This window comes from Elephas maximus, chromosome 12, assembly GCF_024166365.1.
Source record: "Elephas maximus indicus isolate mEleMax1 chromosome 12, mEleMax1 primary haplotype, whole genome shotgun sequence".
NCBI lineage: Eukaryota > Metazoa > Chordata > Mammalia > Proboscidea > Elephantidae > Elephas > Elephas maximus.
The window spans coordinates 96,310,974-96,334,822 of record NC_064830.1 but is presented as its reverse complement, the minus strand read 5'-3'; the positions used below and the strand labels follow the sequence as shown (position 1 = coordinate 96,334,822).

General features: G+C 54.4%; 1 protein-coding gene across 4 annotated transcripts in view; it reads left to right on the top strand.

Moving 5' to 3' along the window:
* MAD1L1 (mitotic arrest deficient 1 like 1) overlaps positions 1-23,849 on the top strand; it is a 448,177-nt gene that overhangs the window by 233,842 nt on the left and 190,486 nt on the right. For all 4 annotated transcript variants that reach the window (XM_049904706.1, XM_049904707.1, XM_049904709.1 and 1 more), the window contains 2 exons: positions 8,168-8,308; positions 23,490-23,546. In XM_049904706.1, the coding sequence (XP_049760663.1) occupies positions 8,168-8,308; positions 23,490-23,546 (198 nt within the window). The remainder of the gene's footprint in view (positions 1-8,167; positions 8,309-23,489; positions 23,547-23,849) is intronic.

Genomic DNA, 23,849 nt, shown 5'->3' with positions numbered 1-23,849 from the left:
TTAAGGCTCAGAAGATGGTCTATCTTGGTAAATATCAATCAGGTCAGATCCAATTACTTGTGTATTAGGAAACTTGAAATTACCCCTCAGATCACTGAATTACTTTTTGTTCTCTGTGGATTTAATTTTGGATAGTTTCTATTGCCATGTCTTCAAGTTCACTAATCTTTTGTTCTTCAATGTCTAAGCGGCCATTAATCCCATTCAGTGTACCTTTCATCTCGTACATCGTAATTTTCATTTTTAGAAATTCTTCTTGGGTTTCTTTTATAGCTTTTATGGCTTCAACTTAGCTATTTTAACATATGGGGTGCAGTTATAATAACTTTTGTTGCCCATCTCTGTAAATTCTAACGTCTCTGTCAGTTTTTTCAGTTGGTTTCAATTGATTGATTATTCTTATTATTTTATTGGCTGTGTTTCCTACCTCTTTGTATCCCGGATAATTTTTGACTGGATGGATGGTAGACATTGTGAATTTTGCCCTGTGGGGTGTTGGAAATTTTTGTGTTCCTATAATTATTCTTGATGTCTGCTTTGGGTATAGTTACTTTTAGTCAGTTTGATCTTTCCTGGTCTCACCTCTCTGATTGGTTAGGCGTGTCTGCAGCGGTGCTAACGGTAGGGCTGATTATTCTCCATTACCAAAGTAAAAGTTGCCCTGCGTGGTGCACACAGTTAAGTACCCGACTACTAGCCAAACAGTTGGCAGTTTGAACCTACCCAGAGGTGCCTCGGAAGGCTGGCCTGATGATCTGCTTCCAAAAGGTCACAGCTTTGAAAACCCTCTGGAGCAAGTTCTGTTCTGCACACTCGGGGTTGCTATGAGTCGGAATTGACTTGATGGCAGTGGGCTTGGGTTTTTTGTTTTACCTTTTGAACAATTTCATTGCCTGTGATGCGTTGAGCAAATATGCTGCAAGAGACCTCTTTTAAGTGTTGCAGAAGCAAAGATGTTACCTTGAAGACTAAGGTGTGCCTGACCCAACCATGGTGTTTTCACTCACCTCATATGCATTTTTTTTTCATATGCGTGTCAAAGCTGGACAATGAATAAAGAAGACTGAAGAAGAATTGATGCCTTTGAATTATGGTGTTGGCAAAGAATATTGAATATACCATGAACTGCCAAAAGAATGAACAAATCTGTCTTGGAAGAAGTACAACCAGAATGCTCCTTAGAAGCAAGGATGGCGAGACTTTGTTTCACATATTTTGGACACGTTATCAAGAGGGATCAGTCCCTGGAGAAGGACATCATGCTTGGTAAAGTAGAGGGTCAGTGAAAAAGAGGAAGATCCTCGATGAGATGGATTGACACAGTGGCTGCAACAATGGGCTCAAGCATAACAATGACTGTGAGGATAGTGCAGGACTGGGCTATGTTTTGTTCTGTTTTATGCCGGGTCACTCCGAGTTGGAACCAACTCAATGGCACTTGACAACAACATGATGCTGTGGAGCCCCTGGGTGGTACAAACTGAAATGCACTTGGCTGCTAATCAAAAGATTGGAGGTTCATGTCCACCCAGAGTCACCTTGGAAGAAAGGCTTGCCTTTCTCCTCCTGAAAAACCAGCCATTGAAAACCCCAAGGAGCAGTTTTACTCTGCACACCCGGGGGTCGCTATGAGTTGGAATTGACTCTATAGCAACTAACAACAGCGACAACAGTGAAGTAAGACCTTCCTGTGCCCAGTGCCCATGAATTAAATGTTTTCCCATTCTGACTGGTGGGGATAGTTCCCAGCCACGTGTGAGTGCCACACACTGTTCTGTTTCCTCTCGTTCTTTGGGTGGTTCCTTCCCCAGCCTGGGTAGGTTCCTCACTAGTCCTGTGCACCAACTAGTCCTATGGTTGACCCTCAAGGGGCCTCTTCAGGTCTCTGGTGCCTCTCTGTTCCAACCTCTCTTCTCCGGTGTGTGCTCTGAGATCCTACTGGGATAGTCACAGGTGATGTTTCAGCTGAGATCTAGGACGCAGAGCCAGACGTTCTCTCAGTGAAGCAGACAGAGTGGCTACACCTTGCTGTGGGCCAGGCCTGTGTCCCTGGCATTTGAGTGGAGAGGGAGCAGGCTGGGGGCAGAGGGTGGACAGACTTAGGTGAGAGAGAAAAAGCATCCAAACGCTGGCCCACAGCTGTGCCAGCTCTATAGGCTCCTGTGTCCATGTTTGTCTTTCTGTTTGGAGTTTCCTCCATCCTGGTAGCTGGTGGTCAAAGTACATATCAGGGAACATACAAAGGTGATGTCCTTGCCCAGTGCACGGATTGGATGGTTGGTGTCCCTGGGCATCTGCCTGTGTATGACCTTGTCCATGACCTTGAGCCAGATGCTTGTAGATGGGGCCTGGAGTCTACAGGACCAGACTGGGTTTCAGGAGGTGGCAGTGCGAGCCTTGAAGATTTCCTTGCAACAAGTTCATGAACAGAGCCGTTCTTGTGGTGGGTCTGCAGGGGTTTGTGGGGAGGACCACTCAGGCCACAGGGCCTGGTGGGTATACCTTGGGGCCTGGTGGGCTATTCACAGGGGCCTGGTGGGCTGTCCACAGGACCTGGGAGACTATCTGCGAGGGCCTGGTGGGCTTTCTGAGAGGGCCTGGAATGTGCCTGTGGGGCCTGGGGGATGAACCATGGGGCCTGGTAGGCTCTCCGTGGGTCCTGGTTGGCTCTTCCACCATGGTAGTATCCTTCTTTGGGCTGACTATCCCTGCTTGAGGCTCTGTAGACCCAGGGTCCCCTGTAGGCCAGCAATAGGGTCTACAGACAGACGGGTGAGGGGCGGGGGAGGTTTGCCCACAAAGAAAGAGCCAGCAAGCTCAAAGGTGTAGAGCAGAGAGTTTGCAGTTGCAAATGTCTGCTTTCAGTCCATCTGTTAGCTTTTCTTTTGGTGACTCCATGTGATGAGGGAGGTAATTGGGAAAGGGCTTTGCAGCTATTCATGACCAGAAATTCCATTTTCTTAAGAAAGGAATCATAGTGTGATTAGAAGCTGAGTGGAGGTGACCATGGCTGGTGAGGCAGATTGTGGGGGTGGGTGGGGGGGGGACACGGTGAGGATGTACCTGGTGCTAGGCAGCCACCCACTGGGCAGCCAGGCAGCACGTCCTGAGACAGTGAGCGCTGGGCTAGAGTGGGTGGCTGGAGCATGAGTCCGGCTGGTGGCGGGCTGGAGTTGGGAGCCATGACCATGGGGTTGAAGGAGGGGTGCACCTCCATTCTGGAGGAGCCGGGCAGTTGCAGGAGCGCACAAAAGTGTGGGAACAGAGGACAACCTGCCAGGATGTCCCATCCACCCCAAGGCCTACAGCTTCCCAGGCCACCCCAGTGCTAGTCCGACTCCAGAAGGATGTGGCCCCCCGCTCCAGGCCCCTATCCTTGGGCCCTTGGTCTCTCCTCCATCAGCATCATGGGCGGGGCACGGTGCAGGCCATCCACAGGGTCCTGAGTAGGGATGCTCTGTGTGGGGAGTAGCTGCTTTTCAGGCAGGCTCTGCCATGTCTCTCCTGCCTCCTGCCTGCCTTCTCCCCACCATCTCTCCCTAGTGGAGCGCTGGTCATAGTAGAAGAAGAAATAATAATGGTAACCTTAAAGACGGTCATCGGAACGGTGAGGACGATAACTGACGGAAACTATTAAACACCTAGTGGAGCCGGCTCTGCACCTGAAGGCCTCCTGTGTGGCTCTGTGTTGAATTTCATGATGACCCAGGAGGCTCTGTTGCTGTCTCTGTCTTGCAGGTGAGGATTCAGGGGCCTAGCAAGCCTCGTTGTGTATCCCCAAAGCCACACCACTGGGTAGAGTGAAGCCAGGGTGTGGAGCTGGCCGGACATGTCCCAGCCTTCTGTGACAGCTTATGTGTGTGTGTGTGTATGTGTGTGTTGAGGGGTGAAGGACAGCAGTTGAGAGGCTGCAGGGTTGGTGCAGAGCCCAGCCTGAGGCCTCCGCCTCGACTGCCCTCACCCATATCTGCTTGTGGGGGGAGCCCTGCCTCCCCAGCCATGGGCGGTGCTCTCACTGGGGGCCGTGAGCCTCTTGGGACTACGGTCCTCCTGCCACAGGCCCTGTGACCTTGATTCAGTGTCTCTGTCTCTCCTCTCTGCCTCTTTTCTCCTCTGCCCCTTCCCATCTAGGCCCAAGTCTGGGAGCTCTGGGCAGTCCCTAAGACGGACACCACAGCCACCAGGCAGTATTCCCTAGGTGCCCTCAGGAGAGCAGGCTCCTCCCACAGGGCTGGTGGCCCCACTCCTCGGGGCATCTCTGCAGGTGTGTGGGTAGCCCCCCTGCTGTTCGGCTGTCAGTGTGGGGTGCCTGCCTGCCTGCATCCCCGGGGACCCATCAGCATATCTGGGGCTTCTATGTGAGAGCGCAGTGTTAATTCACATGCCCACTGTCCTTTCCACTGGTCTCCTGCCAGGCATCCTGGCTGCTCACTCCCCCTGCCACTGGGATGCCCTTCCCACTGTCATGAGCTGCCTGAGCTGCCCCAGGCCCAGCCTCCTGGTCTTCTCTGTGTGGAGCCCCTGGGGGCTCCTGCACACATGGGGGTCTCTGTCCACAGCATCTCTCCTGTCTGACAACGCCTCGTCCAGTACCAGGAGCCTGCAGGCTGGTTCTTGGACCTCCTCCCCCATGAGGCCTGTGTTTTACCTCTACCGACCCATGCCCTCTGCCCCAGTGCCAGCGTGTTTTGGGTGGCCCTAGCTGTTCGTTGGCCTTCTTGGCTTGTAGATGGGGCCTCACATGCTGTCCTCCCATGTGTGTGTGACCTGTTTACCTGTCTGTCCTTCTCTTTTGTGAGGCCACTCAGAAGGGATTAGGATTAGGACCCACTCTACTCCAGTGTGACTTTGTTAACTGATAACACCTGCAAAGAAAAACTGTATTTCCAAACAAGCTCACATTCACTGGTGCAGGGGTTAGGGCTTCAGCATATCTTTTGGGGGGACACATCTTAACCCTTAACAATTTCCTTAAGGCTTTTGTGAAGTAGGGCTGACAAGTTGTTGTTGTTGTTAGGTACCGTCAGGTTGGTTCTGACACATAGTGACCCTGTGCACAAAGGAACAAAGCACTACCCGGTCCTGCACCATCCTCACAATCGTTGCTGTGTTTGAGCCCATTGTTGCGGCCACCGTGTCAATCCATCTGATTAAGGGCCTTCCTCCTTTTTCGCTGACCCTCTACTTTACCAAGCATGATGTCTTTCTCCAGAAACCGGTCCCCCCGATAATACAGTTGTCCACCTTATCTACGGGGTATACCTTCCAAGACCCCCTGTGGATGCCTGAACCCTATATATACTATGTTTTGTACAGTAAGAGTTTAACAACAATAACTAATAATAAAACAGAACAATTATAACAATATACTGTAATAAAAGTTATGTGAATGTGGTCCCCAGGCAGGACAGAGTGGGCTGTCACAAGATTTTATCATGCTACTCATTTAACATTTCTAGACTGCGGTTGACCTCGGGTAACTAAAACCATGGAAAGTGAGACCGAGAAAAGGAGGGGTGCTGTATGTCCAAAGTACGTGAGGAGAAGTCTCGCCACCCTTGCTTCTTAGGAGCATTCTGGTTGTACTTCTTCCAAGACAGATTTGTTCATTCTCCTGGTGGTCCATGTATATTCAGTATTCTTCACCAACGCCATGATTTAAATGCATCAGTTCTTCTTGGATCTTCCTTATTTATTGTCTAGCTTTAGAGGACCAGTAGTACCTCTAAATCTGGGGTTTGGGATCGATGCTCAGAAGCTCGCCCTTTTTCATGTGGCTCGTATGTTCCTGGTGCTGGTCCTCACCCATGGTGTCTCGGAGGTCCCAGCGCCCATCTTACAGGGTGGAATGCTGAGGCTGGGCTCTGGTGGGGCCAGGAGCAGGACTCGGTAGTTGACATAGGGCCAGAAGCCACGCTTTGGCCCTTTCCGCCACATCTCTGGGTGAGCAGCCGGTCTGCAGGCCTGGTCACTGCAGATGCTGATCCAGGCTCCTCTTTCACTGTTGGCTTCGTTTGACCCCAAGTGCTTGGTTCCCCAGGCCCTGAACAGCTGTCTTCATAAGTGGTGCCCTCTATTAACGTCCTCGTGGAGCTGCTGTTAATCACGGGAGGAACGCATCCTGCAGCTCACAAACAGGGCTGCCCAGGGGAGCACATGGTAGAAAACATCGGTGTGTTCTGTTCCTCTCTGAGCGACAGAGTCCTTGGGCTCGACCAGCGCAGCCCTGCACCTGTTTGCTCAGAAATCAATCGCCAGTGTTTGCTTGAGTGAAAACAGAGTGGACCTTCCTCAAGCAAATTTGTCATTAAAAAGTCATTATCACATCAGACCAGCACCATTCCTGCACTGTACGGCTAATGACAAAACAATTTCTCTAGAAGAGACAAAGAGCCAACTTTTCCATGTGGTAGTTCTCCGTTTCCAGCCGTTGCCCGAGGACATGTGATAGGGGAGAACCTGGTGCAGGGCGTCGTGCAGAGATTTACTGATCAATAAAGGAGCCGATTACAGCTCGTTTGTGTGGGAACGCCCCTGCCCCAGAGCAGCGCCGACGCTCTGGCAGTGATAACTCTGATAATCCTGGTAACCATCTCAGGACGATAAAAGTCAATGAGAAGATATAGGATTTCAATAAAATTATGACACTCGATAAACCTGCCTGCAAAAACAAATTTTCCACAGATATGTGGCCAGTTCCAGTTGGATTTGTAACTTTAATTTCTCACTTATTGGATTTTTTGTCATCAACTAATTGTGCCATCCATGGTGAGGTGACAACTGTGTGTCCGAGGCCGTGAGGGAGGGCAGGAGGGCGTGAAGCTTGCACAGAGGGATCGGGGCTCCAGTGTTCCACGCCCCTCACCAGAATGCAGGGACATTCCTCCGCCCCTCTCAGGGGCCTGGGAAGGGGTGGCGTCACTGGGTGGTGCAAACAGTGAATGTGCTCTGCTACTAACCAAAAGGTTGGAGGTTCGAGTCTACTCAGAGGCACCTCAGAAGAAAGTCCCGGTAATCTGCTTCTGGAACCTCAGCCACTGAAAACCCTGCAGAGCCCAGTTCTGCTCTGACACACAGAGTGTCGCCATGAGTCGGAGTCCAGTCAACGGCAGCTGGTTTCAGGCAGGGGCTGGCGGGCAGCCTCGGTGCCTTGGAGTGGCTGGGGAGTGGGCTGGATCTTCCTGAGGGCGGGGCTGGTGGTGGTGGTGGCTGGCGGGCGGCCTCAGTGCCTTGGAGTGGCTGGGGAGTGGGCTTGACCTTCCTGAGGGCGGGGGTGCTGGTGGTGGCTGGCGGGCGGCCTCTGTGCGTTGGAGTGGCTGGGGAGTGGGCTTGACCTTCCTGAGGGGGGGGCGGGTGGTGGTGGTGGCTGGCGGGCGGCCTCGGTGCCTTGGAGTGGCTGGGGAGTGGGCTTGACCTTCCTGAGGGCGGGGCTGGTGGTGGTGGTGGTAGGGAGCAGCTGGGGCCAGGAGTACGCTGGCTGGGCCTCCGCTCACAGAGCAAGGGTTCCTGGTGGTCACTCAGATGCCCCTGGGTGGGCACCCTGGTGTCTTATCCCCGGGCGGTATAACAAAGCAGGTCCATGTCAGGTTAGGAGTCTGCCCTTCCTGCTGGTGCTGACATGGGCTGACCTAGAGCCACTGGAAGTGCTGCCCTCAGAGGGACAGGCTGGGGACGCAGGAGGCTGGACCAGCCCTCTCCCAGAACGTGTCTGCCCACAAGGATGCACCTTGGACAAGGAGAGATTTGTTCCTCTGTCATGTTATGAGCATCGGTAGTTCCCAGGCCCACACACCGAGCACTTTGTCTGTGGTGACTTTTGTCTCCACAGCTGCCCTGTGAGACACATGCTGGGGCTTCCCACTGCCCAGGCATGCCAGGCCCATCAGGCTGTTCAGAGCCAGTCTCAGGTCCCGTAGCATCTAAGGCCCTTCCCCCACACCCTCTGTTGCTCTGGAGCTGGGCTTCACCAGCAGTTGGCCCTAGCACTGGTCCATGTTGGGCAGGGTCCTGAGTTCTTGAGGACCCTGGGGTCCCTCCACTGATGGCTGCCCCCAAAACCACAAGCCCAGCCCCCTGTGCCTGTCCCCGTCAAGTGCCCGAGCCTCTCCCCAGCCCCGTGGTACCACCCTGGCTATCTGCTGGCCCTGACCACTCCCTCTGCCCACAGGAGCGAGACGGCATGCGGGCCATCCTGGGTTCCTATGACAGTGAGCTGACCCCAGCGGAGTACTCACCGCAGCTGACACGCCGCATCCGCGAGGCTGAAGACATGGTGCAGAAGGTACACGCCCACAGCTCCGAGATCGAGGTGAGTGAGGACCTGCGGGGGACAGATAGCCCTGTTCCCCAGGCAGACTTTCAGCAAAGCTGAGCAGGGCTAGGCACTGCTGCCTCACCCTGGCAGGTGCGCTTGTTGTCGTGTGTGTGTGTGTGCGCGCGCGCGCGCGCGTATGTGTGTGCATGCATGCTGGTTCTGCCAACTCTGCAATCACACTCACTGAGGGGTGGCTGGGTGGCGCAGCAAGGAGCAGCCCCCACTGGGTAAAAGTCTTACATGCTCTGAGGCCTCTGCTGTACCCAGCCTAGGGGCTGGAGGGCTGGCTCTAATGCCAGAACCGCCCACCTGGCTGTGTGAACTGACTGTGTCCCCCACCACCCTCCGTCACTGAGCTTCCATATCCTTGTCTGGGCCACAGGCTGCAAGCACTTGCCGTTTGGCCAGCTCAGAGGAAGAAAGGGCTCTTTCCTCCACCGCCCTGTGGCCCCTTTGCATTGTTTGTGGGCATACCCTGCCTCATGGGCAGGCAGAGCCTTCCTGGCTTGTTGCTGCCAGCAATCATGTGCAGCCACCACAGCCTACCACGTCACACCCAGCCCTCTGCTACACACTTAATCTGATCCTCATCGAGGCCCAAGAAGTGAGCGCCATCGTTATCCTCATTCTGCCAACGAGAACACTGCGCACAGAGGGGCCCAGGCCACTGAGCCAGCAGGTGACAATGCTGGGTCTGCAGTGAGCGCTTCACCCATGCCCCTCAGGGCTCTGAGTAACTACCGACTCGGTGCTGGCACAGCATGGCCCCTGGACCCTGAGGAGCCATTGTGCCAGGCCCCAACTGCTGAGGTGCCAGGTGTGGAGATGGCACAGTTAAGGACAGAGCAGCCTCTGCACTGAGGGCCTCAGTCGGGCAGGGGAGGCACATCAGCAAGTGTCATCGGGTCAGGTGATTCCGCCTCCAACAGGTCTGAGCATGCTGCCCACTTGTCACCAACCAGCGTCCCTGAGCACCGGCCCGGTCCTGGGGTGGGAGTGCGTGGCAGCACAGCCGATGACTCGCCCCTCAGGGGCTGCTGTGTGGTCAAGGGAGCCATGTGTTAAAATGGACATTGTATGTTATGTAATTAAGAAACAGTCATACTAAAATGGACCGTGTACATTGTGTGGTATGAGAAACAGTTGTACTGGAAGACAAGTTGTCCTGGGGAGGAGCTGTACTTACTGGCCCTCCTGGGGGGTGGGCATGTTCAGGTCAAGGCTGCACCTGGAGCAGTGGTTACCAGACCGCCTGTGGGTGGGGGAGAGGAAGTGGCTCCCTGGGACTGCATCTGGAGCAGTGGTTGGCAGATCGCTCGTGGGTGGAAGGGGGGAGCTCTGGGCACTGTGGGATGGTGTGTGGTAAGGGCCAAGACGGGGAAGACACAGGGGCTGACAGTGCCAGCCACACTGAAGAGTTTCAGGTGGCACTCTTGGGTACTTGGGTAGGAGACACTCCCATCCTGGGCCACAGCCCCTACTTCCCCATTTTTTAAGAACAAACCTGGAGAGACACCCATCAGGCCGTAGTCCCTTGGTATCACTCTAGCCTCGAAGTGCTGGGCTGCTGGCTGGGCTGTCTGCCTTGATGCCTACCTTGCCTTGCCTGCCTTCCCTCTGTCTCCACAGGAAAGGAGCCAGCAGCTGGCCTGGGTGCATAGGCCTGCTGAGGGCTGCTGCTGACCCTGTCCCGTGCAGACTCCCTTCCCGGTTAAAGGTGAACTCCGCCACATCCGTGAGATTATTACAGATAGAGGTGCGCTAATTGCTGTTTCACTACTGCCCATTTGGCACCATATGAAATATTAATGAAGAGAGATGTGTAGGGCAGGCTCCCTCCGACACCTGCCATCGTCCTCGGTATTTTTTATGCTGAGAGATGGCTCCTGTCTGGGTGCACCATATGCACTCCAGTCAGCTAATTGCAGGCCAACAGTTTTGGCACGTCACATGCCATATGTTCTGGGTGTTTGCATGCCAGGATGATCAGCATTGTCACCATAGCAGCCTCGTCAGTGCTGCACATCTGTCCCTGGACGGGACTCTCAGCCAGGGGCTGCCGTTCACCTGCCAGTGGGTTTAGTGCCAGGGGCCCCCACAGGCCCATTGTGTCACCTTGTTCCCAGTACTCCTTCGGGGACCACTTGGCCTAGTTTGCCTGGCTCTCCCAGCTTTCCTGATGGCCCTGTGTCCTCAGCCCCAGCCAAGGCAGGGATGTATGGAAGGATGTATGAATGCATGGATGGATGGAAGGGTAGATGGACAGCGAATGGAGATGGATGAATGGATGGATGATGGATGGATGGATGGTGGGTGGATAGATAGATGGACAGATGGGTAGGTAGATGAGTAGATGGACAGATGGGTAAATGAGTGGAAGGGTGGATGGGTGGATGGACAGATGGGTGGGGTGGATGGGTGGATGGATGAATGGAAGAGTGGGGCAATAGATGTGTAAGTGAATGGATGGATGGGCAGGTGGATGGGTGGGTGGGTGGGTGACTGAGTAGGTAGACTGGGGCGTGAATGGTTCTAAACACACTTGAGTCAGTTGGTCGATGGATGAGTCGGGGATGCATGGGTAGATGGCTTTTCTCCTTGTAACTCAGGCCACAATGACCAGTGTCTATGTTAGGATTAAGAGCCAACCCCAGGCCCCTGAAGTCCTGGGTCCCAGAGTCTGGAGGCTAGCGCAAGGCCCGGGCTTGGGTACTGTGTACACTGGCTCTGCTCCCGACCCCATGGCTGGAGCAGAGAGAGGCCCAGCATCCTGGCATGCCCCTAACCCCCCAAAGCCTCTGCAGCCTTGCCTCAGGCAGTGGCCTTGAGCCCTCTCCTGGGTCTGACCATCCTGGCTGCCTCCTTCTGCCCACAGCCAGGCCCTGCATGCAGTCTCTGCAGGGATCAGGGTCTTGCCTCAGTCAAGGGGGGCCCTGGAGAGTTCTGTTCCATCAAGGATGGATTGCACCTTTAACTGGCAGGATCCGCCTCCCCTTGACTCCTGCTGCTGTCTCTGAGTTGGGAGCCAGGGAGACCTGTTCCTGTGCTCTGCCACTTCACTTCAGGTGTCTGAAATGAGTGGTCTCCTCCACCTTCGGGAAGCAGCATAACAGTTTGATCCTGTTTGCTCTGTGGTGTTTGGCTAGGCATCCTGGCTGACCTGGGCCCTCCACGCTGGGTGGGGTTTTGCCCCTGGAGCCTGAGTTCAGAGACCCTGAAAGATTCAGGCATGGAGGACGGTGTGAGCATCCTGCTGCCCACTAGGTGGCAGCATATAGGGCTGCTGGTCCTACTGAGAACAGGGCAAAGCTGAGCCTTGGGGTGGGGCCAGGGAGGGGCCATCAGGTCAATTGAGGGGTGGAGGAATGGGGTTGGGGTGGAGGGGTGGAGAAGGGCACAGCATTGGTGTACCAGCTGGCTCTGAGGGAGCTCTGGAGAGGTGATTCCAGGGGTATGTGCGTGGTTGGGGGAGGCAGAGCTGAGCTTCTTTGCCTCACTCTGTATCTTTTCCAGAGTCCCTGGGTGATGCAAATGGTTAAACGCTTAACCACTAACAAAAAGGTTGGAGATTTGAACCCACCCAGAGGCCCCTGGAAAGAAAGCCTGGTGATCTACTTCTGAAAAATCAGCTATTGAAGACCCTGGTTCTATTCAGCACACGTGAAGTTGCCATGAGTCAGAGTCGGCTAAGTGGCAACAGGTTTGGGCCTTGGTGCGCTCTCCTGCTCACTTCCAGACACTCTTCTCATTTCCTCCCCAGCCCTCTCTTGGAACCTGTTTTGGGGAGAAGTGTGTCCTTGTCGGCAGCCACCACCACCTCCATCAGCCCACTCCCTCAGTAACCTAGGGGCAGGAGAGAACCAGGGGGGCACTTCTAGCCAGGGTGCTCAGCTCAGGGGGTGCCAAGGACCTGGGCTTATACTGGAAATGTGAAGTCCCCTTGCAAGTCCACAAAGGTGGTTTGATGCTAGAGACTTCTTCAGAAGTCAGTGAAGTCAGGAGAGGGGAGAAGATAAGCAGTGCTGTGCTGTCAGTCCATGGTGACAGCCATGAGGTATGGCTCTGGGTTTGCTCTGTTCAAGTTCAGGGCACTGCCCTTGTCCAGGTCGGGGAGCCACCCAGTGATTCCAGGAGGGAGATGGGCAGAGAGGAGAAGCCTTGCTTAAAAAATGGAGCCCCAAAGCCCAGAGAGCTGGCATGACCCACCCTCAGTCCCAGCAGTTTAATAGGAGAACTGAGTTCTGCACACACTTGAGTGTGTTGGTTGATGGATGCATGGTGGAGGATGGAAAGAGTGGTAGACTGGTGCATGAATGGTTGTGCACATGCTTGAGTGAGTTGGTTGATGGATAAATGTGAGGGTACATGGATAGATGAATGGATGCATGGATGGATGGACAGTTGGATGGGTATACTGGTGTGAGTACATGGATGAGTGAGTAGATGGGTCGATGAGTAAGTGGATTTTTTCATTCAGTAAGTATTTTCTGAGCACCTACTCTGTGTCAGGCTCTGCTCTCAGTACCAGGGACACAGCAGTGAATACCACCATTAAAGTTTCCCCCCTCATGGAGTTGACATCCAGTGGAGAACATGTTGTTAGATGCTGTCTAATCGATTCCAACCCCATGTGACAGAGCAGAACTGGCCCATAGGGTTTCCTAGGCTGTAATCTTTATGGGAGAGCCCTGGTGGCACAGTGGTTAAGAGCTCGGCAGCTGACCAAAAGGTCAGCAGTTCAAATCCACCAGCCACTCCTTGGAAACCCTATGTGGCAGTTCTGCTCTTTCCTATAGGGTCCTTTTGAATTGGAGTAGACTCAGTGGCAAGGGGTTTGGGTTTTTTTGGTTTAATCTTTATGCGAGCAGATCACCAGGTCTTTTCTCCTGCAGAATCGCTGGGTGGGTTTGAATTGCCGACCTTTCATTTAGCAGCCAAGCACATAACTATTGTACCACCAGGGCTCCTGGAGTATATTAGGAGGTGACGAGTACTCAGACACATCAGTTAGGGCAGGTGAGGGCAGTGCTGGGTGGTTGTGGTTTCAAAGGGGCAGCAAATGGTGGGTGATGAGGAACAATGCTGGGACCTAAGGAGGAGTGTGCTCTGGCGGCTCTGAACTATTCCAGAACGATAATGGGGGAAAGGAAGTCCTGGGAGGCATTGTGGGGGAGCCATGTGGTCAGAAGAGTGCTTGCCTCAGTTAAGGCCACTGGCAGCACACTCTGGGGGATGGATGAAGTGTGCTGGGGCCAAGCTGGGGAGAGGTGTTGGCTGCACTGTGGCTGCTAGTCTCCTTTGAGGGCTCCAGGCTCAGTGCCATGGTCCACCCACCATGTGGCCGGGGGGCAGCTCCTCCTGCATGAGCCCTCTAACAAGACCCTGGCAATAGCCCAGGCAGCCAGGACTGCAGGGAGAGCTGTGCACCCTGCCCAGGGCCTGTGGTGGCCAGGTGGGGCCACATAGTGGGCATGACAGGGGTGAGGGGCTCTAGGGGGGCTTGAGGTACTCTCGGAGCATCAGGACTCAGCTGCTTCACCCACTGTATGCCACTGTGACAGCCATCGCGTCTAGTCGCAGTGTCCGTTGTGGCTGGCACATTTCCTGTTTCACATCTGGGTGTGGCCACCCAGGCCTGCCCCTCCACACTGTGCTTACCCAGCTGCTGCTGTTGGGGTGCCGAGGGTCTCCCAGCGTTGGGGAGGTGCAGGATCAGAGGCACCCCCAGTGCTGACCTCACGCTCTGGGTCACACAAACTCCCTAGCAGGGCTGCCCTGAGGTTTTGCTGGGACAGGGCTTCTGTGTTCCTGTTTTATTAAACAGTAATATTTTATATATCAGAAACTGAAAACCACCCACAGTTGGAGAGTTTTAAAGCTACTTCAGCTGCCCATTAGACATTTATTAGCTTAGCATCCTATATTGACACACAATAAAAGTTATGTAACTCTACAGAGCTCGTTTGGTAAGGGCTCCTCAGGGCCCCCGAAAGTGTGGAGTCACTCCTGGCTGGGGTACAGTCTGCGTGCGGGTGCAGGCTGCGTGGGGGCACATGGGAGCCAGAACCCAACACTCCCGCCTTGTCTTGTTTAGCTCTTACAGAGCCAAAGGGACGCTGGGTGCACGGGAGAAGGTCCCCATGACTCCTGGATGGTAGTGAGGGGTGTGTCTCTCCTCCCAGTGTGTTGGGACCTAGAAGGAAGGGTTCAGGGGGGTTTGAGAAGGGAATAATAGAGTCAGCCTAGCTGGAATTGGGGTGTGCCTAACGCTGGGATTGGGGTGTAACTAACACTGGAATTGGGGTGTGCCTAATGGGCAGGGGCATTTGCTGTGGTTCTTCCTCTCTGCCTCCACCCATTTCTTTTCCTCTTTCCTTTCCAGGCTTCATCCTTCCCTTCTATAGTATCCCTCTGTCCTGTCTTCACATCTGTCTGTTCCTGTCTTTTCCTCTCTTTTTTCTGTTCTCTATGGTTGGCCCCCTCTCTCTTCCTTGACCTCGCTCCATTCCCTCCCTAACCGCAGTCTCCTGTCTTTTCTAACTCAGGGGCTGCAAACATATTCTACAAAGGGCTAGATAGTAAATACATGAAGCTTTGCCGGCTCCGAGGTCTCTGTCCCCAACACTTAACTCTGTACTTGTAGCTGGAATGCAGCCATAGACAATTTGTGTGCCAATAAAACTTTATTTACAAAAACAAGTGGTCAGGCTACTCGGCCCCCAGGCTGTGGTTTGCTGCCCCTTGCCCACCCTCTCTCCTCCTGAGCCCTAACTGCTGATGTGATATCCTTCCTGATTGCCCTTGGGAAGGGGCTGCACTGGACACTTGCTGGGTCGCCCACATCTTGGCTTGTGTCTGGAGCCTTCCATACTGGCGTGGCCTTCGTTCACTTTATGGAGTAGCAAGGGTTCTGGCTTGGGGTGGACATCACAGGTGGGGACGATGTCGCTGTACCTTGGTGGATGCTGTGCACATGGGGAATTTGGGAGTGATGGTTCCGGGCCTCCATGGGCCCAGCGGGCCAGGGAGTTTGGGGGTGCCATTTCTATGTCTTGGGGATAGGTAGGCACAAGGAGTTTGAGGATGCCATTTCTGTGCCTTGTGGGCCCAGCTGGCGTGGGGATTTGAGAAGCCCGCTCCCTCCTCCAGAGCCAGTGCATTTCGCTCATTTAGTGTAATCAGTCAATTCTGATGTGAAACATGTTTTGTTCCAGCAGAAACATTGCAAACTGCAAGTGTCGAGGCCAGGGGAGTCCCAGTCGCCCTCCCTGGTGAAGTCTATGCAACTTTGCTTGAATTTATTTATTCCGTGTAATAACGTGGCTCTAGAGGCTGGCCCACGGCACCTGAGCTATAAATATGCAGCCCACGGCCACGTTGGTGCAACGTGCCGACCTGAGCTGTTTTCTCAATTTAGTCAATTAAAACCGATTATGGGGCTGCAGGCCACACGGAACTATGTGGAAAATCCCAATTTAAGATGGCAGTGAGTCTGAAATAATTTCTCCCCCCACCTTAGGGACACTGAATGTCTTGATGTTCAGTTTCCCTCTCCTCTGCCCCTACCCCTGCATGGCCTCGGATGGTGCTCTGGACATGGCCCTAGGGCCAGCCATCAGCTGTGAACGCTCGGCCGACCTCCAGGCCCCAGCACTGCCTTATTTTCTTATTTACGAAGGCATTTTTTATTTATTTACCACTTTCCTCAGATGAAGCACTTGAGAGGTGGCGTGATGGAAAGCCCAGAGAAAACCCATGAGGAGCACTGGAACCTCGGAAAGATAAGCAGTGAACTACCAGGGAGTGGGGCATGGGGCCGTAGGGAGAAGGCCATACTCCAGCGCCCCAGGTGTTAGGGACTATCCATTGGAGCAGGATCTGGACCTGTGACCGAACAGACCATGGGGGCAGATCACAGGATTCTCTGCAGAGAGGGGTGTAGCAGCTCACCCAGACCCAGGAGGGGCTCCTCAGCGTGTAGAGCAGCTGCAGACATGAAGGGCCCTGAGGGCCTGACACTCGTTTTGCCTGGATCGAGAGGACTGAGACAAGGGGCTTTCCATAGGAATTACAGCAGCTGCTATCACAGGGCTGTTACAGGTGTCAAATTCTCTACACAGGATGCTTTGTTTAATTCTTTCAACAGCCTACGGGGTGGGGAATGTGTACCCATTGTACAGCTGGGTAAACTGTGCTTCAGGAGGCAAGGGAATTCAGCTTGTGGAGACAGGGCATGTGTTCAGTGCCGCACAGCTGGTACAAGAGCCCTGGGGTCTGAGTGCTGGTGGTCTGGCTTCTGTTACTGTCTGTGTCGGCATTTCTCAAACTCAGGCATGCTCAGGACCCCTGGAGAACCTGGGAATGTGTATTTCCAGCCAGCCCAGTCCCCACCCACACTCTGAGAACCATATCCCACATAGTCCTGGATGAGTGTGTATGAATGGGGGATCAGCCCAGGAGGGGCCCTATCTCCGCCTTTCCTGATGCCCCTGCCCTACTGTGGCCTCCCCGGCCTAAGGCGGATCCTTGCTGCATTGAGTGGCATTACTGGGGGTGGGTTCCACTGTCCTGACCTCTGCAGGCGGTTTCGAGCTCGGAGTAGGGGGCTGGATGTGTGCCGGGATGCAGAAGGTGCCCCACAGTGAGGCGATGCCTGTGTTGTCACCTGGCTGCTGTCACGAAAGAAGGCTTTTTCTGGGCCAACTGGCCAGTCTCCTATACTTTCTTGTCCACACTTTGTCATGACCAAGGTGACAACCAGACCAGAAGCAGGAGGCCGGTTCACCCCACTTCTGCTCATGTGACTCGTGGGCTCTGTCCCATCTATGCAGTGTGTGAGGACTGGTCCTGACCACGCCTCGGGCTTCTGCAGAGCTCCCTGTGCCTTGTCCCCAGTACCCCTGCCGGTTCCCCACCCTGTCCTGAAGCTGCATGCTTTGCAGGGGTGCTATGTCACCAGGCAGCAGCTTCTCACCTCAGGATAAAAATAGCCGCCTATGGTCTTGGCACAGTATCACAGGGCACACGGGTGTGAGGATGGGGCCAGTCCAGCACATCACGGCCACCTGAGGCTGGGCAGCGATTTTCTACAGCTGCAGGACAAACGTCCCCAAGCAGGGACATGATGGGATGTGGCCCACCCAGCAGTGCTACAGCTGCTTGGTGCCAGGGGCTCTGGGCATAGGCCTGGACCTGCCTGGACCCACCTGGCTATATCAAGGAGTGGGCTTTGGAGCCAGGTAGGTCTAGGGGTAATCCTGGCTCTGTGTGTGACTTTGGGCTGGTGATCTCATACCTGGGTCACAAAGCACTCCTCATAAGAGGACCAGCAACATGAGCTCTCAGGCTGGTGAAATTTAAGAGCAGAGAAGCAGTTACGGAGCACAGGTGCAGGGAGCACGGGTATAGTGTGGTGCTCAGACAGCAGCCCCATGGCAGTGTTGACGGGCGAGAGAGCAGTGCAGAGTATCCAGGCCTGATGCAGATCTACGAAAGCCCTCCCCCGACCTTGCAACCTGGCGTGGTGCTGACCATGCTGCAGATAACGCCGAGGTCCATTGCCCACTTCAGGGCTGCCCTAGACTGAGATGAGGCTCTGAGCCTGCTCTGAGAAAGGCCTGAGAGGGGTGGATCTGCTGCCTGCGCCTGAGCTCCAGCCAGGGAGAGTGGGGCGAGCTTCCTGCCAGTGGCTCTGCGTGCCTGTTTGGGTAGAGCCAGGCTGGGCACTAGGAGGCAGGGACAGCCTGGGGACATGTGTGCGTTTGTGCAGGTGGTGGCTCTGCGCATCCTAGTCCCCCTACCCCCTGAGCCCTGTCTTCCTGGAGAATACCTCCCCTTGCTCTAAGACCACCCCAAAGGCATGGTATCCACACAGCCCTGTGAACTCATCCAGAAAAGTCGGCCTTGACCACCCCCCTGTGGTCCCAGGCCTCTTGGCCCTGCTGCTGTGCTCTCAGACACTCCCGGGCAGTCCCCTCCTCTCTGGGCTGCATGCTCAAGGCCCTGCTGTGCTGCCCTTGAGGCCTCCGTGCAGGGACAGAGTCTGCTTGTATGGCCAAGCACCAAACGATGTGTATGGAATGAACAAGGGCCTGCGGGCTGGGCCTCCAGACCAGAGACACAGAAGCCCCCCTCACGATGTCCCAGCTGTCCTCTCAGGCCACAGAACCACAGATGCAGAGGCCCCCTGTGCAGTGTCCCACTTGGATCTCAGAATCACAAACACAGAGTCCCCCTACTCAATGTCCTGCCTAGTCCTCTGGGGTCTCAGAACTGCTCACATAGAGGCCCCCCATGCAATACCTCCTCCCCCTGTCCTCTTGGGTCTCAGAACCACAGACATGGAGGTCCCCCATGCAGTGTCCAACCTGATCTTTAGTCTCAGAACCACAGACACAGAGGCCCTTCTTCTGATGTCCCAGCCCATTTCCTGTCAGGGAAGCTGAGAAGTGTTACCTGATCATGTTCAATGACAGTGCGTCTTTCCCTGTTAAAAACGTCTTCCTTTTACTGAGGCAGAATTGCTCTCTCCTCTCTAATTTGCCCTCCAGAGATCTGGAGTCTACATTTTTAGATGTAACTCTGTTATCAGCGTCTGACATCCATACACAGGAACGCACAGATGACAGGCACACAGCTCGGCGAGGGTCCCAGAGCAAGCTGTCTGTGCCCCACCCCCATGGAGAAGGAAGGAGCACCTCAGCCCCTGCACTCCTTCATCACGGGGTAAACATGGCTCCTCTTGCATGTCCAGTCCTTCGATGTTTCAGGGTAGCTACTGTGCTCTCCAGAAGTCGTCTGTACTCCTAAGTCAGCTCCTTGGTGAATGCCTCCCCTGTTCTGGCAGCTCTTGGGGACCACTTAGCTGTCAGTGTCCTCCTCACTGAACTGAGGGGAACCTGGTACTGCCCCTCTGTGAGCCCCAGAATCCCAGTACAGTGCCTAGCGACTCAGCCTTGCCCGTGATAAGCCAGGCCCCTGATGCTCTTGCTGGAATGTAGGTGGCTTCGTAGCCCCTTCCCAGGCCTGCGTTAGTCCTAGACTGGCTTGAAGGCAGGTCGCCCATAGGCAAATGCTGCAAACGCTGCTGCCAAGGCTGTGTTTGCCTCCCCCGAGCTGAGCCTCTGCTGGCTATCCTGGTTGTCATGTTCTCAGTCCCACTGGGCGCCATCCTGTCCGTGATGCTTCTGAGCCCTGAGTTGTGTGCAGCCCAAGTGGCTGCTTTCTCCACCTTTCTCACATTGTTGAGTGGTGGTGCTGAGCAGAGTGGGGCTGGGGTCAGGAATACCTGAGATCAACATCTATCTACCCGGTCATCAAAAATCCACCAGCCAGTTGTAAATAAACCCATCTTTGGTTTTTTTTTTGGAACTGAATTGCTGTATCACACCATCACAGAGGCCTTGTTTAAAGTTCCAGAACTCTGCAGTGTTGTACCGGCCATGTGGCCTGGGATGCAGCCACCACAGGGCTGGACCACCAGGGCCTGGCTCGTTGTCCCTGGGGCCCTGGACTGGCCCCTGTGGCCACTGCAGTCTCTGGGCTTGCTCTTCTGGCTGTTTTCCCAACCTCGAGTTCGGATGGAGGGGGACGATGGTGCAGTGCTTGCCTGGGTCCCAAGCAGAGACACCTTCAGCTCTGCCATGCACAAACAGCCACCGTGGGCCAGTCCCTTCACTCCCTGGAGCACATCCGTGAACTGCCCAGACACTATCCATCTCTCGGGGTTGCCATTGGGTCAGTTAGGCTGGGAGAATGTGTGCATTGCCTGGGGCCTTGCCGCGGCTCAGCTGATGTGGGAAAGATGAGGAGGAAGGGGTAGTGTGTCAGGCTGTGGTGTCCACACACTTCTTCATGCACATCCACACAAAAACCTGCACATGGATGTTCATAGCAGCTGTATTCACAATGGCTAAAAACTGGAAACAACCTGGACATCTTTAAGTGGGTGAATGGATAAATACACTGTGGTCCGTCCGTACAATGCAGTATTATTCAGCAATCAAAAGAAATGGGCTACCAAGCCACGAAAAGACATGAAGGAGCCTTAAATGCACGCTCCGAAGTGAGAGAAACCAGTCCGAAAAGGTTATAGACTGTATGATTTCAACTACATGACATTGTGAAAAGGGCAAAACTATGGAGACAGTGAAAAGATCATTGGTTTCCAGGGGTTTAGGGGAATAGGGAAGGGGCGAATATGTGGAGCCCAGGGCACTTTTAGGGCAGTGAAGCTATTTTGTAGAGTATTATAGTGGTGGACAAGGGCCATGACACAATTGTCAAATCCATAGGGCTGCACAGCACAGGGTAAATGTTAATGTAATTATGGACTTGAGCTAGTAATAATGTGTCAACATTGTACATTCATTGTAATGTATCACACCAGTGCCAGATGCTGGTAAGGGAAACTGCAGGGGTGGGTGGGGCTAGGGTGTGGGTATATGGCTATATACTGTCTGCTGGATTATTTTGTAAATCTGGAACTGTCTGCGACTTGTTTTTAAAGAGTGTGTCGTTCATGCTGGCACTGACTCATTCATGCCACCCAGTAGCTGAGCAGGTGGTCATGACAGGTGAGCAGGTGGTGACAGTGTCTGTCTGGCTCCATCCTCTCTTGGGTAGGTGGTACTCTGGGATCCAGATTTGTGCATGCACCTTTGGGACCGGGGCCTGCTGGGATTGGGGGGGCGGGGACAGCTGGGCAGGCCATCCCTGGGCCCATTGAGGGTCCTTGTGAGAGTAGGAATTATTTCATTAACGTTGATGCTGTTACTACGGCCGTTGAAAGCCCCATGGAGCACAGTGCTTCCTACTCTGACACACATGGGGTCACCAGAGTCAGAGTTAATGGCAGCTGGTAATGGTGGTTGTTTGTCACCATCACCAACAAACTGAGGCAATCTCATTTGTGTTGCTATTTAATAGCACATTTACATCTGTCCTTTTAATTGTCCCATGGATCCATGTTACCATGTTTCACAGATGTGGACACCAAGGGGCAGGGGCACCAAGAGTGTGTATGTGTGGGAGCCAGGTGTGGACTCAACCAGCACATGGAGCGGCAATGTTGTCCTCCTCCAACGCTGCGTGCAGGCACCGAAGTGCACGAGGGGGCCCCTGAGGCCCTGTCACCTGATAAGGCGCCTAGGCATCGAAGGCCCATGTCACATCCTGCAGACCCCTCAGGTGGACGCGGGAAGTTCATCCACGCAGTCACCAGCACTGATGCACCGAGTGTTTCTCCAGGCTGTGTTCTGTTCTCTGGGGCACAGGGTAAATGTTAATGTAACTGTGGACTTGAGTTAGTAATAACGTAGTGATGTTGGTTCATACATCATAACAAATGTAGCACACTGATGGAAACGATGTGCACTCTGCTGTCCAGGCGCTTGAGTCTCAGCAGGTGGGCCTGGTGGACAGTTAACAGATAAGAGACAGATGGGAGGGCGTGTGTTTAGGGTCAGGGTGCAGTGGAGACAAGAGCAAGGTGGTGGTGGTGGGGAGAGTGTGATTCAAACAGGATGGTCAGCCAGGCCCCCCTGAGGGGTAATGTCTGAGTGGAGTCCCAGGTGGTTCAGAGCACATCACGGAAGGTTTGGGAGAAGGAGGGAACAGCACGCACACAGGCCCCAGGGAGGGAGGGAGCTCGAAGACCAGCCAAAAACTCACTGTGACTGTGTCACAGATGAGAGACCAGGACACAGAGTGCAACAGGGGCTGGGCTTGGTGGCCCTTGGAGACCGTGTAGGAACCTGGGGCCTGATATACAGAGAAGCCACTCTGGTGCTTTTTTTCACGTCCTCAAGTGCACATAATTCGGTTAATTTAAGCATAATCCTTGATTCCTAATATCCCTGGCTTTGGTCCATATATGGAGGTTTGTGGGGAAGTGTGGGGTCTCTTCTCTTATTCAGTATGACTTGGCCCAAGGGCATCATAAAACCTATGAGGACCCCCTAGTGACTGGCGGCTTGGAGTCATGGGTGGATATGTGACAATTAGGGCCCAGGGCGAGTCAGCGTCTGCTTAGGGTACCCGTATGCCTACTCTGGGGTTGGATCTGGCGCTTGTCCCATGCCCTCTAGCCTCCCCCAGCCCAAGCCTTGCCCTCCTGCTGTGCCTCTTTGAGATGAAGCACTCTCTGGACTGGAAACACGTGGCAGGGCCATGGTTGCCAGGACTCATCCCTAGTGGGGTGCCGAGCACAATGGCCCAGGGTCAGCGAGGATGCTGTCCTTGGGCCTTGCTCGGCCATCATCAGCAGGGATGTCCTGAGCTCCTTCTGCTTCTCAAGCCCCAGGGGTTGGCAGGTGCCTGTGGGTGGGGTTGGTGGGAGGCGGGAATTGCTCTCTGCCTGCGTGCTAGAGTCTTGTTTGGTGGTGGTGCTGGTGGAGCCCAGGGCCTCTTCCTCAATAGTGACTTCTTCCAGAACACCAGCCTGTCAAGAGGAGGTAGACAACTGACCAGGGACACTGGAAATTCTGTCCTGTATGTCTCTACCTGTGTCTCTGCCATATGTATTGTATCCACGTATCTATCCATCCATCCCTCCCTCCCTCCCTCCTTCCATCTCTCCTTTCCTTCCCTCCCTGGTGACAGTGGTTAAGAGCTCACCTGCTAACCAAAAGGTCAGCAGTTTGAATCCATAAGCGGCTCCTTGGAAACCCTATGGGACATTTCTGCTGTGTCCTGTAGGTCACTATGAGTTGGAATTGACTTGACAGCAACAGGTATCCATCCATCCATCCGTCCGCCTGCCCGCCCGCCTTCCCACCCACCCACCCACCCTCCATCCAATCTACCTACCTACCTACCTGACTCCAGGGTCGCTATGAGTCTGACTCAACTAGATAACAATAGGTACCTGTCTGTCTGTCTGCCTATCTATTCGTCCGTCCATCCAGTCACCCACCCTGCCTTTCTCCACCCCCATCATCCCACAGTCTCTTTCCAGCGGCAGGTTGGACTTTGCATTCTGTTGTTTTCCCCAGCTCCCCATTCAGTACCCTTCTCCAAATGTGGGGGTGCTTGCACCTTACATGGGGGCCACCTATGTATGTGGTGCACATTCCCCCCAGCCGCTCCCATCGCGCAGTGGGTGTGAGAGCAGCAGGGGGTGACAGAAGGGCTGTTCCTCCCCAGCAGCCCTTGACCCACTCTCTCCGTCTTGCAGGCTCAGCTGTCGCAGGCCCTAGAAGAGCTGGGAGACCAGAAGCAGAGAGCGGACACGGTGAGTTCTTGGCCAGAGGCCCTTGTGCTATCTGTGTGGACAAAGGGGGTTGTGGTTTAAGGCCTTTAATTTGAACCCCGGCAGAGATTCTGCCCCCTTGTGGCATGTCAACAGGGGTGAGTGTGCAGCTGTCACATCACAGGGCCTGGCGCTGTGGTCAGAAAGAGGAGCCCAGCTCCACCCATGGTAATCGAGGTCCCTGTGGTCAGAAGTGGGGACCCGGCTCCACACGTGGGGAACAGGGTCCCCGGTTTCCACCAGTGGGGGATGGGGCTCAGGCTCCATCTGTGGGAAATGGGGGCC